The sequence below is a fragment of the Euprymna scolopes genome, chromosome 20 (genome assembly GCF_053919585.1).
Source record: "Euprymna scolopes isolate OS-2025 chromosome 20, ASM5391958v1, whole genome shotgun sequence".
NCBI lineage: Eukaryota > Metazoa > Mollusca > Cephalopoda > Sepiida > Sepiolidae > Euprymna > Euprymna scolopes.
Window position 1 is genome coordinate 10,994,567 of NC_136501.1, and position 15,179 is coordinate 11,009,745.

General features: G+C 33.0%; 1 protein-coding gene across 2 annotated transcripts in view; it reads left to right on the forward strand.

Moving 5' to 3' along the window:
* The window catches only part of LOC145241316 (uncharacterized), a 112,344-nt gene that overhangs the window by 86,057 nt on the left and 11,108 nt on the right, over positions 1–15,179 (forward strand). For both annotated transcript variants that reach the window (XM_080104126.1, XM_080104127.1), the window contains 2 exons: positions 2,724–2,983; positions 14,524–14,615. In XM_080104126.1, the coding sequence (XP_079960252.1) occupies positions 2,775–2,983; positions 14,524–14,615 (301 nt within the window). In that variant the 5' untranslated portion in view covers positions 2,724–2,774. The remainder of the gene's footprint in view (positions 1–2,723; positions 2,984–14,523; positions 14,616–15,179) is intronic.

A 15,179-nucleotide genomic window follows, 5' to 3' on the forward strand; every position in this document is an offset into this window, starting at 1 on the left:
TTTATTAAACCTGGAAAAGTAAAGGACAAGAAATTCAATCTGGAAAAGTAAAGAACAAGATATTCTAGTAAAGTAAAAAATAAGAATTTTTTAGACTTAAAATATTGCAGCTAAAAATAAAATTTGAATATTGATAAATATTTTATTTATTATTTGCATATGTTGTTGTTTATTGTTGAGTTAGAAAGGGTGTCAGTCGCTGGATTGAACTTATTTCCCCCCTACTATTTGCATATATTTATGTAGTGAAAATTGTTTGAATAAAATTAATTTAATAGTTAGTTAGTTAGTAGATAGAATTAATAATTTTATAATTTACATAAAAATTAATAATTTTATTATATCATAATTAGGATCATTTAATTCTTTCTAACTCAACAATAAACAACAACATATGCAAATAATAAATAAAATATTTATCAATATTCAAATTTTAAATATTTTCCACCAACCCCCGGTACTCTAACCGTTACGCTAACATGTCATATTGGCAAAATCGCAGTAAAAAATATTTATATACAAAAACAGTTATGCAAAATAAAAAAAGCGTTAGTCACTTATGTACTTACTCTCCTATTTGTGAACCCACATATTTTGTTGTAACTTTTTTTCTACTCAACCAATTTTCAAAATTTATTTTTCAAAATGTAGCTAATGAGGTGTTCCAAATATATAAATTGTTTGAAATTTGGTTGCGAACAGAATTAGTGGTGGGGGTTTGAATGTGTCTCGATTCATTCAATTTCGGACTTAAGCATATATTCAACCACTACCGTGGTTGAATGATATATATATTATAAATATTATAAATATTGTCATTAATACGCACAGAGTGGCCTTCAGGCCAAAACCACATTTGAGTATATGTTCCGATACTGCACTTAACCTTTTCTGGTCTCGATCAGTGGAAAAGAAATCCTCCATGACCGAGACAATTTTTATTTTTATTTTTATTTTTGTCCCTATCCAGTGTGACCTTTTTGTAAGAGGTGGAGGGGGAACGGGATTTACTCCACATTAAAAACCGACATTATCTCTAACTCTCCCCTCGTGGGGAGGTAAGTAAATAGATACAATAATAGTATTAGCAATATTATTATTTAAAACTATCACCATTGTTATTAATACGTTACTATATTTATCTATTAATATTTTTGTTTCAACTATTACTATTATCATTATGATAACTATGAATATTATTTTTAACAAATTTGTTTCAGTTTCTAACCATTTACTATACATATTGAAATCAATTGCGTCTCTCTTTGTTTTTCTTTGCCGTTTGACATAAAAGCTAATACGTTGCAAAAAAAAAATTTAAAATAAAAAAAATAATAAAAAAAAAACACACAATCTTCTTCCACAAACGGCAAAAATAATTTACGTGAACTTTTTCGAACATTGTAGCAAAGAATAAACGCTGTCCAAAAATACAAATTTCCATTTTTTCTTCAACGTCTTTCATTTTCATTTCGATGCATTTTGTGGCCAAGAGCAGGGGATCGCTTAAAATAAAAATAATAATAAATACAATATAAGTATGATATTAGAAAGTATGAGCTGAGTTTGTGGCGTGAAAAGAATTTTTCTGTTTTTATTATTTTTTTTTTCAAATAAAACATGGTCCTTAGAATTTTTCAATGTAGTGCTACTATGACGAATGAGCGATAACCGTTAGAATTCATGTGATGCGTTTATGAAATTGAATAAGTGTTTTTGCTTTATGCTTAATATCGATGTCATATGCATAGTCATAAATCGCGGCGAACACTTCTTGAATAAGTATTCAACCGTAGCTCAATTTAAGCTCTAACACAATTAAACAACGTAACGGCTTCTACAATTTTTCTCTTTTAATCAGCAAACTTAAACTAACAGAAGAGAAGTTGAATTTAGATCAAGGTTGGCTATTTTACACCAAATTCTCAACAAAATCTTATGCATATACTGATACAAAAAAGAAGACAAAACAAGTGAAGCATGCATGGTCCCCCGTGAGTACACAATAAAGTTCAGCATTTGCCACACCCCCCCCCACACCCCATTTAGCCCCAAAAGTTTCCAGGAGACGTCAAATCCTGATGAAAATCAACAAACGTTGCAGTTTTAGGCCTTAACATATTTAAATTTCAGTTCAGCACCATGCAAAATTGCTTAAATAGACATACACAGAAAATTTTGGACAAATATTGTAAAATAGTCCCAAAGATGGAGTATTTTTCTTAGCCCTAAAAGAGTCCCTGGGGTACACCCAAGAGTTATCGCGAAGTATAGACAAACAAAATTATATAGAAATCAGTTAGTTACAACTTTTCAGAAAGTTTTATAAAAATCCAAGGCATCAATTTTGTTTAATAAGCATAAAAGTGTCAATTTTAACCCGAAAGGCACCCCTGCTACTTTTTACTCATATCATGTTTAATGTTTGTGCAAAAATTCCAAGGCGTAGTTATTGAGAAAAGTGCGAACAGACGAACGAACGATGGTGAATTTACAAGTCCACCCTCATTTTGTCGGCGGACCAATTAAAGGATGTTTAGTTAATTTTTATCTCATTGATATTTCGTAGGTAAAAAAAAAAACATTGTCTATGTATTGTTATTTTATTTATTTATTTATTTATTTTGTATAGAGGAACGCTGTATGTATGCGTGTGTGCGCATGGGAGAACGACTTTGTATCTAATTAAATTATTAATATGTTTTTGTTTCTTTTTATTGTAGATCATCTTTTGTGATTATTGTTGTTCTTGTAACCCAGCACCCCAACAAACCATGGATTTCTCCGGCACTCGAGGGTTGTGCACTTTGTGGTGTTTCGGCCTTTTCATGCTGATCTTGTCGTCTGAGGTACATGGTTCCGTAATAATGCCCATGCGCCAACAGCGTGGCTTCAAAAACAATGTTTCAAATCGAATTGCCCACGGATTCGGAAAGAGAACGTCTCAAGACTCATACTACCTTGCATCCTCATTAGACGACCGGTACGTTGTTGTTTATTATTATTATTATTATTATTATTATTATTATTATTATTATTATTATTATTATTACTAGGAGTTCTCACACAGGTCATCATCACAGATTACTCACTGACAACAACCAGTGTTGTTTCTTGGAGTCTGGTCGACATCAAGTCTTTCCAGATTTCCAGTACTCTCCACTTTCTTTCGATAATCTTTGCAAATGAATTTGCTTAATCGCAACGGCCGCTTGCCATTGGTCTTTAATGAAATGTAGGTGGTACTTCTAGGTCCCAATCTTCTTTGCACTCATTCACTCATTACGGTTTTTAAAAAAAACAATATGGAACCATTTCCATACACAGGTTGACCAGCCATAATCACTTCACACACACACACACACACACACATATATATATATATTGTCTGAACGAAAAGCGCTTTGGGTATATTTTAACGATCTTTTTTAATCGACTTATTTATTTTATTTAATTGTACATATAACTTGCCCCATTATATCTATATATTTTTTTTTTCTTTTCCTCACCCCGGTTTCCATTTTTTAGTTGATTGAATTTACGATATGGTTCACTTTTTTATAATTATTCTAAAATTTTGCCAATCGAATAAAGATATATATATATATATATATATATATATATATATATATATTCTTTGAAGTTTCTAACCTTTAAAACTATACAAAAAATATATAAAAAATATTTTTTATCATTGGTTAGAAAACCATCTAGTTAGTAAGTCATTTAATCACCTGCAATCTATATTGGTTTCCTTCCTCTTATCTATTTGCCTTTGTGTTACCTAAGGTATTTAAACTTTCATGCATTTTTATTCTCATAGCATTTATATCCTAGTAAACATGTCACAGAATATATCTTATATTGTTAAATTTACTTATGTATATTATTAATATTGTATTTTTATTTTTATTTTTTTATATATTAGTATAAATAGTAACCGTATTATTCTACATTTTGTTATTAGGGAAGTAGTATTATCCACTAAGGAGCCATGTATTTTACAGTTGTCTTGTTTTTAAATATCCGAAACCGCTACATGGTAGGCAACTGAGTATCCATGTTTTCTATTTAAAAAAAAAATAGTTAAGGTTTTGTTTTTTCATCCTTATGTCGTTAAATTCTCTTTTATAATTGAAGACTTTTGCGAAATCGGATTATGCAAATGCTAAGTCTATTTCTATTTAACAATTTTAGTTAAGACTTTCTATTTTTTTATTCGTCCTTATATAATTGAATTCTCTTTTGTAATTATAAACTTTTTAGAAGTCTGATTATGTAGGTGCTACATCTGCGATAGGTCGAATTTAGTTTCTTTTTTTCTAGGAATTTAAACTGCATTGTTTATTTTTATTTTTACATTTTTTTTTATTCAAAGTTTCTTTAGACTATATCATTATTTAAGGGCTTATTTTACGATATGGCAATGCTGGGTGGCCTTCTAGTGTATATATCTCTCTCTACTATTACATGAAAAGAATGTTGCCTCTGAGAGAGAGAGAGAGAGAGAGAGAGAGAGAGAGAGAGAGAGAGATCCCCATACGTTGTGCTATTGGTTCCGGAAAATGCCGAGTAGCCTGGTAGTGGACGATTGTCAGTGTTTAGTTAGTAGAAATATTTCAGTAACAAAAATGAATGTCTGAATAATAGAAAAAACGTTATCGAAGCGGATTGGTATTTAAAGATAAAATATTTATGTTAAAACTTGTACCAGGAATGTTAACTTGGTGAAAAGGAATTTTAGCTTTTATAATCAACATAAACAGGAATTTAGATAAACAATGAAGATGATTTATTAGTGACGTCGAGGAACCAAAGAAAGAAAGAATTTAGATAGATATATACACGTGGGCAGTAAGGAGAAATCAGTTCTGTATCCAATGCGTTAGCGAACAGGCGGAGGTTTGGACTTGACGCCTGTGGAAGTCAAAGGGGGCGAGTTAAGAAAATGTAGACTCGTGCGAAGCGTCTCCAACTCCGAGAAGGGATCCACCATGGAAATAAATGATTATATCCAAATATAATTCAGGTCTTGGCGTTTCCTTTTTCAGTGAAAAGGCATTTTTAATTTCAGGAAGCTCTGAAGAAAATTTTAAATGGTATATGCCTTTTGTTGGTGTCCCCACCGACAATGTTATTCGTCAAGTTGTGAAGGAACTGTCTTAGGTTAATGGCCTGTTAGATACACGCGCATACATGTACACTCACAAATACATTAAACAAACACATTAAACAAACTGCTTTATAACAACGACCTTATACACGATTATATAACATGGATTCGGAAAGGACTGGGCCGTTTTTTTTTTGTAATTTCACACGAAGGTACTAGATGTGTATGGGAGTGTTCTTACGTAGGTGTTGTACCGGAATGCGCCTAATAAGTATCGAGAATCAATACCCTAAAAATCCGATTTTGACCAAAGTTAACCCTTTTAGACAACATAACATCACAATTGTATTTGAAAAGTTTTATGACCGCACAAGCAGAAAGGCCCAACCTATAAAATCAACTTATAAGACAGGGGTGAGTTTTAAATTAATGTTTTTAGCACAATTGAACCATGATACTTGATGTTTGTAGATATAACTATAATCCAAGTGATTATGTAAAAATAATTTCATAAAATCAACAGTTGTTTTTTATATAAGACAGGCATGTTCAAAACGAATGTCTCTGTTAAGGCTACAATTGGACTATGATACTTGACTTTTGCATTAAGAGAAGCCATTATTTCATAAAATCAACAGTAGATTCTCTACAGTGCAATGTAGACTATAATATATTGTAGACTAAGTCACAGTGAGGAGGCATTTAAATGTTACTACCGGTACATTGCGGGGGGGGGGAGTTGCTAAATATAGCAGGCAATCAATTGAATTTGTTTTTAAAAACTGATTGATTTCACCGACGTATGGGACGGTGGAACTTCAGTTGATCTTCATTTAATCCCGAAAAAGGTTGAGTCTTCCTGCCAGTATATATATATATATATATATATATATATATATATATATATATATATATATATATATATATATATATAAGCGAGATAAGACACTGATAGAATTCAGATGAAAAATCCTGATAGAAAGTGTTCGACTGAGCTTCAATCTATGGTCCCCCCCTCGCCAAACTTTCACAAGAAACACTCGTCTAGCTGTAAACACTATCAATAATTCCCCCCACTCTTTATCTGTGCCTAAACCTAAACGTAGATTCCATGAACAAAGCTTCTTTCTTAGAACTGCACGCCTGTGGAATTGTCTTCCGTTTTCCTGCTTTCCGGCTGACTACAATATGGTTGTCTTCAAGTCTAACGTAAATAAGTTCTTGATGAGCCGTTCCATATAAGTTATCAAATTTACCAAATTTTCATTACTAATGATTACTATATTTTCCAATTTCTACTGTACACTCTTTAACCCTTATCCTTGAGTGGCCTATGGGCCTTGATAATGTGGTGATGCATATGTAAAAAAAAAAGATATTACTTGAAGTAATACTTTCAAAGAGATCCTAGCCAAAAAGGAAAAGCTTAATATTTAAGAATAGAACAATATATAAGTTTCGTGGTCCAATTTTAAATTCTGAAAAAACAACATATAGAGACATATATTCGATTTAAGAATTTATTGCTTGACAAAAGGAATATATAGAAGGGATTATTTTAATTTCCTTAATGCATGGATTTTCAACAATGGCTCATATCATCAGAGGAAATGAAATCCAGTTAGCAAAATGTTCAGCTGCGAATGGACGCTATTTTGCTTTTCAGCACAATTATTGAAAATAGTTTTTTGAATGATTGTGGATAATTATATGGAGAAAATTATACGAAAAGAGAAGTTGATACAACCTCGGTAGTCCATTATCGGAAGAAGTCCAATGTCGTTCGTGGTTATAAATCCGGGTGGGCAGAAAATATGCCCATATAGAAAGCTGAACGGTCACGAATAGACTCCTCTATGTTTTGTAGAAAACTGATCACATATAATAATAGAAGATGTATCGAGACACACGAATGGGTATGTTTGATCTGGCATAATGATGATTCTTTAAAATTGTGGGGTCTGCGTACGCGCCTGGTCCACAAAGTATGGAAATAAAAAATTTTAAAATTAAAAAAAAAACTTTTACAAGTGTTTTTGATATAGATGTACATAATAATACTTTGTTAAGTATGTTTTAACTTAAATGTGGGGTCTGCGTTCGCGCCTGGCCTCCATAGAATGGAAATAGGCACAAACTTTAATAGAGACTTTTAATATCTATCTGCGTAAGTATACTTTGATAATTATGTTTCAGTCTGAAGAAATATGGCATAATAAAATCATGGGGTGTTCGTTCGCGCCTGACCTCTTTAGAATGGAAATATGTCACAAAGTTTAACAAGGTTTTTTAATATAGATCCACAGAATATTGTGATAAGTGTTTCAGTGTGAACAGATATGGTATAATAAATTATGGGGTTTATCTACTTTATTTTTACTTTCATCATATTTTACTTTGGTTTTGATACCCCCAAATTCTAAGCTATCTCTTTACAACCCTTCCTTTTCCTAACCTATCATACTTTCATAAATCAGAGTCCATTTTCTGTAGGCTGTTTTTGAACCCAGTCAACGACGGGTACTTTTGCTAGTATATATATATATATATATATATATATATATATGTATATATATATATATATATATATATAAAGGGGATTAGAACAGCGGTCTAAAGAGCAGAGTGTATTTTAATGTGATAGTAAAATCACTAATGTAATTAAAATACAAGAAAAAACAGTGGTCGTTGTAATGCAGATATATAATAAGCGTAATAGGCATATATCCTAGAGCTATTTTAATATTTAGTAAAATGATTGATAATTTATAATTAAAATTAAAATTAAAAATTAAAAATCTGTTTCATAAGAAGGAACACAACAAAGCCAATAAATTGTACGATCGTTTCGGAAACGATGTTTCTATTGAGATAGACATTAAGTCATGGACAATAATTTTAATATATAGTTTTTTGAAACAAAGTCTCCTCATCAGCAAAAATATTGGGTGTTTTTTTTTTTTAAAGACACTTACTTAAAAAAATGCTAGGTTTATTTTGGTGTCTTTTTTTTTTAAATCCACCCAATATTTTTGCTGATGAGGAGACTTTGTTTCAAAAAACTATATATTAAAATTATTGTCCATGACTTAATGTCTATCTCAATAAAAACATCGTTTCTGAAACGATCGTACAATTTATTGGCTTTGTTGTGTTCCTTCTTATGAAACAGATTTTTAATTTTTAATTTTAATTTTAATTATAAATTATCAATCATCTTACTATATATATATATATATATATATATATATATATATATATATATATCGCGCTATCTATCTACTTTTATGTCTATTTCTCTTGCTCTGTCTATATTTCTCCTCTTGTACATCCCATATTAGAAGGGGTTAGTTTATTGGTAATCGACTGAGGCGCGCATACTGGAGAATGTCGTCGTAGCTGATCAGACTTTTTTCAGAATCCGTTTATCCCAGTGCACTGATTTCTCAAACCCACACTTAAACCTGAATTTTGTATCTAGCCTCCTGGCAAGGGGTAAATAATATATCTGACATCCGGTAAGATGCCTCATCTCCAGCAAATTGTTTTTTCTGCACATTCGGCATCCTACCGGATGTCAGATATATTAATTCCTTTTTATATTATATTATATTATATTATATTATATTATAATAGTAGAGAAACCCGATCGCAAAATAAGCCTTATAATTATTTAAGAACAAACTTGAAAACAAAAATATACTGAATAAACGCATCTCGAAGATAAATTTCTTTTTCTTTGCCGGAAGCCAGTATTGATTAGTAGTAAAATGGAGACCTAACAATTCGATCATTATAACTCGACAATTTATTTGCTCGCCTCGTTTCCGAACAAAACGAAAACAAAAGTATTCGGTCAATAAAATGGTTAACAAAACAACACGATTTTTTTTTTTTTTTTTTTTTTTTTTGTAAGAATCTAATCGTTTTCACTTTTATATAAAGGCAAAGAAAAAAATGATACTTAAATAAGATGAGAATAAAAGAATGACCAATTCAACTTGGAACGGCGATAGATTTTCTTCTTAATTCTTATGTTTCCCCTCCTGTGTACGCTCTCCCATACTTTCTGACTAAACTATAACCAATCGGTGTTTTAATCAAGAAAAGACGAAAACAGAAAAAAAAAAAAAAAAAAAAAAGATGTCAGCCAATCTTTCGCCATTTAAAGCGTAAACGTCGTTATGAATCTCCGGTAGTTTCTATTGATTCTTGATGTACGTCAATAGTTTTTTATGATGATGAAATAAAATCATCGGTCCGCCAATAACCGGGTGGAAATTACATCCCAGTGTAGCGTCTGTAGCGATAGAAGAGCGGTTGGACAGAACAGACAAGAAATCGATCTTCTGCCGCCTACAGCCTTCGCCATCTCTCTTCTTCTAAAGTCAACATCAGAAGTTAACGAGCATCGCCTGTTCGGAATCCTAACCTCCCCTGCTCCGGCAATGGAGTCAATAATGGATGACTCCAACTCTTGATGACCGGGAAACAATCTGGTTGCATGTCTTTGTCCTGTTGACACGTTTTTGATCTTCGCAAACAGACCCCAAGTTCCGATCAAACTGTCGAAAAGCAACAACAAAAAAGGGGTGGCATGTTGGCTGCGAGACGTGGGAGAGGTAATCGATAAACACGGCAATACTATCTCTCACTCCCTTTTTCGATCCCGACGATCATTTTGTGTAATGAGTTTGTTGATGGGGGAGGGGGATAACCGGGCGCTTTATTTTGTTTTGTTTTTTTTTATTCTTTTTTTTTTGTTTGTTTTGCTTTTTTTCTTATTTTGCCTCCGCTCGCAGATTTTTCTTTCTTTTTCATATTCTTTTATAAATACTGTTAAATAGTTTCCTTTCACTGAATTATTTGGACGAACAGCCGACCAAGATGATGGTAGTAAAAGGAACAACTAGTGTTAAACGGTTCTAAACACTATATTTCTCTTATGGTGATTGGGTAATTACAACCGACCAATCAAAATTAAGTATACAAATGACGTCAAACGTACCAAAAGTGCAATTTCCGCTTTGCTTTGATAATCGAAAGAGATGGGGGGGGGGGATAAGAAGAGATGAACTTTACATTTACGGACACACGTATACGCTCCTTTCGGTCGCATTTATTTTTTTATTTTACTAATCTCTACTATTACATAAAAGTCACTTTGTGTGTATGTATGAGTTTCTTCCTTATAGGTTCCGAAACGGGTGAGCCTATCTTTTGCAAATTTTACACAAAGCTAATTTATATGTCTGGAAGTGTCCTTAGATTTTTTTTTTTTTTTTTTTTGTACAGAAATTCACCAGATAAGTATCGAAAATCGAAAAAATCCGATCTTAAAAATAACTTTTCTCGCTTGAAGATAAAAAAGAAGAATTTTTACAAGGGAATATTTTACGTTACACCAGCAAAGGAGATAATAAAATTTTATCAAATCATTTCTTCTTAAAAAACATATTTATTGTGATCTGGATATATATCTTAGTGGTTAGAGCATTCAACTACAAATCAAATGATATCCCTGTTTTTGTTTTGTTTTGTTTTGTTTTTGTTTTTTTGTTTGTTTTTTTTTGTTTGTTTTTGTTTTTTGTTTTGTTTTTTTTGTTTTGGTTTTTTGTTTGTTTTGTTGTTTTTTGTTTTTGTTTTTTTGGCGAATTAGCCACCGGGCAAATTATTCCTTGTAATATATAATAATCAATAGAAGATTGATTCTATAATAATACATACGCAATCTGCATAAATTAAAATAGCATGTTTAAGCTTATCAAACGCCGGGCTACTAGCTAGTAAATGTTAAAGCTATCTTTAACTATTGTAATGCATAAAAGTCACATATTGAGAAAAATATAGGACATAAAAAAATATATGTTTGTTCAGATCTCCGTTTTATATATCTTTACCTTGTTCTCTAAGTGCGTGTTATTGTTGTTGTTGTTGTTGTTGCTGTAATCTTTACATAGTACCCACGCATCGGTGTATTCAGCTATCTTTCCGCACTTCTAATGATCAAGTGACTCTTTATATTGGCAATATTTAGTGACTGTTTATATCCGTTCACTTAGGCTTGCGAAAACAATCTGTTTTCGAAATCCGTTTCATTGGTTGAAAAAAAATGTAGAGTTCACACATATGTGAAGGAATTTTTTTGTGTGTGTTTTTATTTATGTCGTGGTCACCTGTTGTTGTTTTTTGTTTTGTTTTTGTTTTTGTTTTTTTTGCGAGCGTCGAATTATATATATTTTGTCTTAATTACTTTACTATTTTAACATGCAAGTTTGCTAACAGAGTTGGATAAATCTAACATATACTGATCTAGTTTAGATTGCTCCCGATGATTTCTTCTCTAAGTTTTTTTTTTATTTCACATTTGTAAAGTTGTAGGCATCGGAAACTTCCGTTACATATTGCTCTCTGATTTGCAAAAAGTATATGTGCAGCCCCGTCGGCATTTCCCGATAAGGGCGCCTCCGGCAATTAGCAATGAACCACCCCCTTCTCAAAAAGAGAAGGCAAAGCCTAAGAGGATAAACCTCTTAGAACTGTACAGGACACAATAAACAGATAACTGGTTATTACGGGAATGGTCTAGATTATGTGGATTTTGGTGCTGAAGTAAAAACCCGAGTGATATGTTTCTCTTTGCTCTCCGCTTCCCCTAGAAGGATGCGGAGAGTATTGGAATCTGGAGTAGGCTGACTGCTACTGAAATTTCAGAGAAAGCTAACGAGCGTTATCAACGAGAAATCAATGATAAACTAGTGTTGCGATAACACAAAGTGATTTGTAGCGGTTATCGGAAGAGGTAAATAGTGCTAGCAATTTTAGCAATTTTAGAACACTTGTGCTGTGTTATTCATTTTAAGACTAGCCGGATCGCTAGTCGTGGTTTGTTTGAATCCGTACAATTATGCGTACTTCCACAATCAGATGTGAACAAAAAAAGTTTCTTGTACTTTTAATAACAAGTAACGAGAATGATTAGAATAATGTTTATTCTCCAGTGACAATACTGACAGCAAGGAGAGGTCACCTGTTGATTTTTTTTTTTTTTTTTTTTTTTTGCGAGCGTCGAATTATAATATATATTTTGTTTTAATTACTTTACTATTTTAACATGCAAGTTTGCTAACAGAGTTGGGTAAATCTAACATATACTGATCTAGTTTACCTCTGTGGGTGGCGGTAGTGTGTTTGCAAAATGGCCAAGATGTAATGTGTCCGCTCTTTTGCCGCGGTTGCTTTTTCTCTCATTATTTCGTTGTTTTTCTTTTTATTGAGACGGATGACGTCAGAACATTCCTCCACGCTATTTTTTGTTTATTGTCTGAAATGTCAGTCAGTTCAGGCTGATGCCAAATCCCTGGCAATTATGTGTCTCCCATTTTGAACTTCTTTGGTGTCATTGCCAGCGCACCTCTAGGATCGTTGCCCTGGCCGACTTTCCCGACTTTCTTGGGCCCAGCTTCTATTGACGTTATCTTTGCAAGCCCAGATAGTCCTCTCCAGAATTATTTCTGCCATTTGCAACTACACCAACCCACATCTCTCTGTAACACTGGTTGTTATTCACACTTCGAGGAGCATGAATCATGTGAAAACTTCTAGTGAATAAATAATAAATGTAGCAGTTTCATACTGCAAGGGAAAATTGAAATCACCGGAAAGGCATGAAATTGCCCAATCGATATGTGATGATACACGATTATTACCGAAATGGTCATCTCTGACGTTTACAACAGACGAAATGAAATTTACATAAATATATCCAAGTAATCAGTAACAGTGTAATGAACGTTTTGTTTACAGAACATGGAACAATAAATGGTGGAAATGAATGAAATAGGGGAAATACTACTTTTCCTTCTATAAAAGATAAGCATCTACATATAATAGGTAAATAATGACTTACCTTTGCGAGGGAGGTTTAAAAGCTGAAACCGTGATCTAAACCAAATGACCCATATCTCTACTAATCACAATGTTAGCATCGAGCATTATTGTATTGGAAATCTATATATCTATAAAAGTGAGAATGTGTGTATGAGGACACTTCTCAACCTATATATTGAACGGATTTTTGATCTACAGACGTGAAATTTGGTATATAGGATATTCAGACATGTGGAAAACTTTTTAACCCGATTTCATCCGGAAAAGGGCTGGTAAGGGGTCAAAATTGAAAAATTGGTACATAGGGGATCATCAGATTTTTATCTGTTTGCTACCTGTTCCAGGAATGCGGTACATGAATCACTCTCATGATTCCTTACGTTAAGAATAAGTAGGCTTGAAAACACTCTTTAAGGATCATGTTAAGCTGGCCTAATGATTATTGTACTTGGTTTACTATCTTTAGGTTTTGGTTTCGATCTCAGCTCAAGTTCTAGAAAAAACATAATAATAGTCTCGGTTTCTGTATGAATTAAATATATTTATGCGTATTTTACGATCGGGCAACGCCGGACGGCCTGCTAGTTTATAATAAATATATAAATCTAAACCGTATATATGTGTGTGTGTGTGTGTGTGCCCGCGCGCGTGCGTGCGCGCGTGTGCGTGCGCGCGTACATATCTTTATGTATTTTGTATATATTGGGTTGGAAATAAGCTCGTACCGTTTTTATCAAAGACTTTTATTCAAACAAAAATCAAAATTCATGACAATAAATTAATCAATTGTGTATTCGCCGTTGATGTTTACGATCCTCTTCCACCTCTTTGTCAATGCCGTTACGCTAAAAATCGTCTGGTCTGGTATCAAAGAAGTTGTTGAGCTAGTTTTTAAGGTCCTTTTCATTGTTGAAGGTAACGCCCCTGTTATGGTTCGATAAGGAGTGGAAAAGATGGTAATCTGTGGGTGCAAAATCCGGAGAATACGGTGTATATTGAGCACCTCCCATTCAAGTTGTTGGCGTGCGACTTTGGCGACTTGTGCAACATGGGGACTGTTTCTCTGTAGACTACAATATGATCCCCTTCAAGTTTAATGTCAACAAATATTTGTCGCGTTGCCCTCTTGAGTAATACAATTTAGCCGATGTCTGACACCCGTTTTCAATCCTCTTATGATATTCGTCATCATCTAACTGACATTCTCATTAATGTGACCTATGACCTTTAGCCTTATTAAGAATGACCAATTAGTATAATAATACTTCAAACAGTTAACATCAAAACATGTTACGGTCAAATAAGATATAACCATTTCATCGATAACAAATATTATATCCCAAAACCTACCTCTGTCTATCCTTTGCCGTCAAAACCGCCATTTTTTTTGTTTTGTTTTGTTTTTAATGAAAATAAAATCTTTGAACTTCTTCATTCTCACATTTTAAATCCAAGTTTAACTCTCGTTTATGTTTTCCACACATTTCGATAACTATTCGTCCATTTTGTTCTCATTTCAGGAAGAATTTGATAACTCCAATGAAATTGGCAGAACTTATTTTGTACGACAAAAATCTGGCTTACGCTGTTGCTCTTAAATTGGACGCCAATGGTAAGTGCAAGTTTCTCTTTGAATACAAAAAATAATAAAACAAAGCATGAATTATCTCCCCCTACAATCGCTTGAATCATGTAAATAACTATTAATCATACTTTCTGGAGGTTTTGGGGGGTAGGGAGTAATACATGTTAACAACCTTCACCTGGTTCCTTTTCTAAGTACGTAACTCTAGAAAAATCTAAGAAACTAATACCAATAATAGAATCAAGCCGGTAAAAGAAACCGCACCATGCTATTTTAGACGAATTTACTTTACAATATAATGTGATACTATTGAGGTCCCCACAAACATAATCATATCGATTAGCCTACACTTGCCTTCACAAGCATGAATCATAACTGCGCACCTACTACAGAGGGAAACACGGAGGACGAAAGGAAAATTTGTTTTTTTCAATGGTGATGTAAACTACAGTGGAAACACGGTCGCAAATCGACTATGTCTTGAATCAGAGAAAACGAATAACGAGCATTGGACTTAGAAATGACCGGGTTATGGTCAGCTAGGAAGCAGCTGTGTAGTTTTGTGTTTCACAGATCGGTAGTTATTGGAAA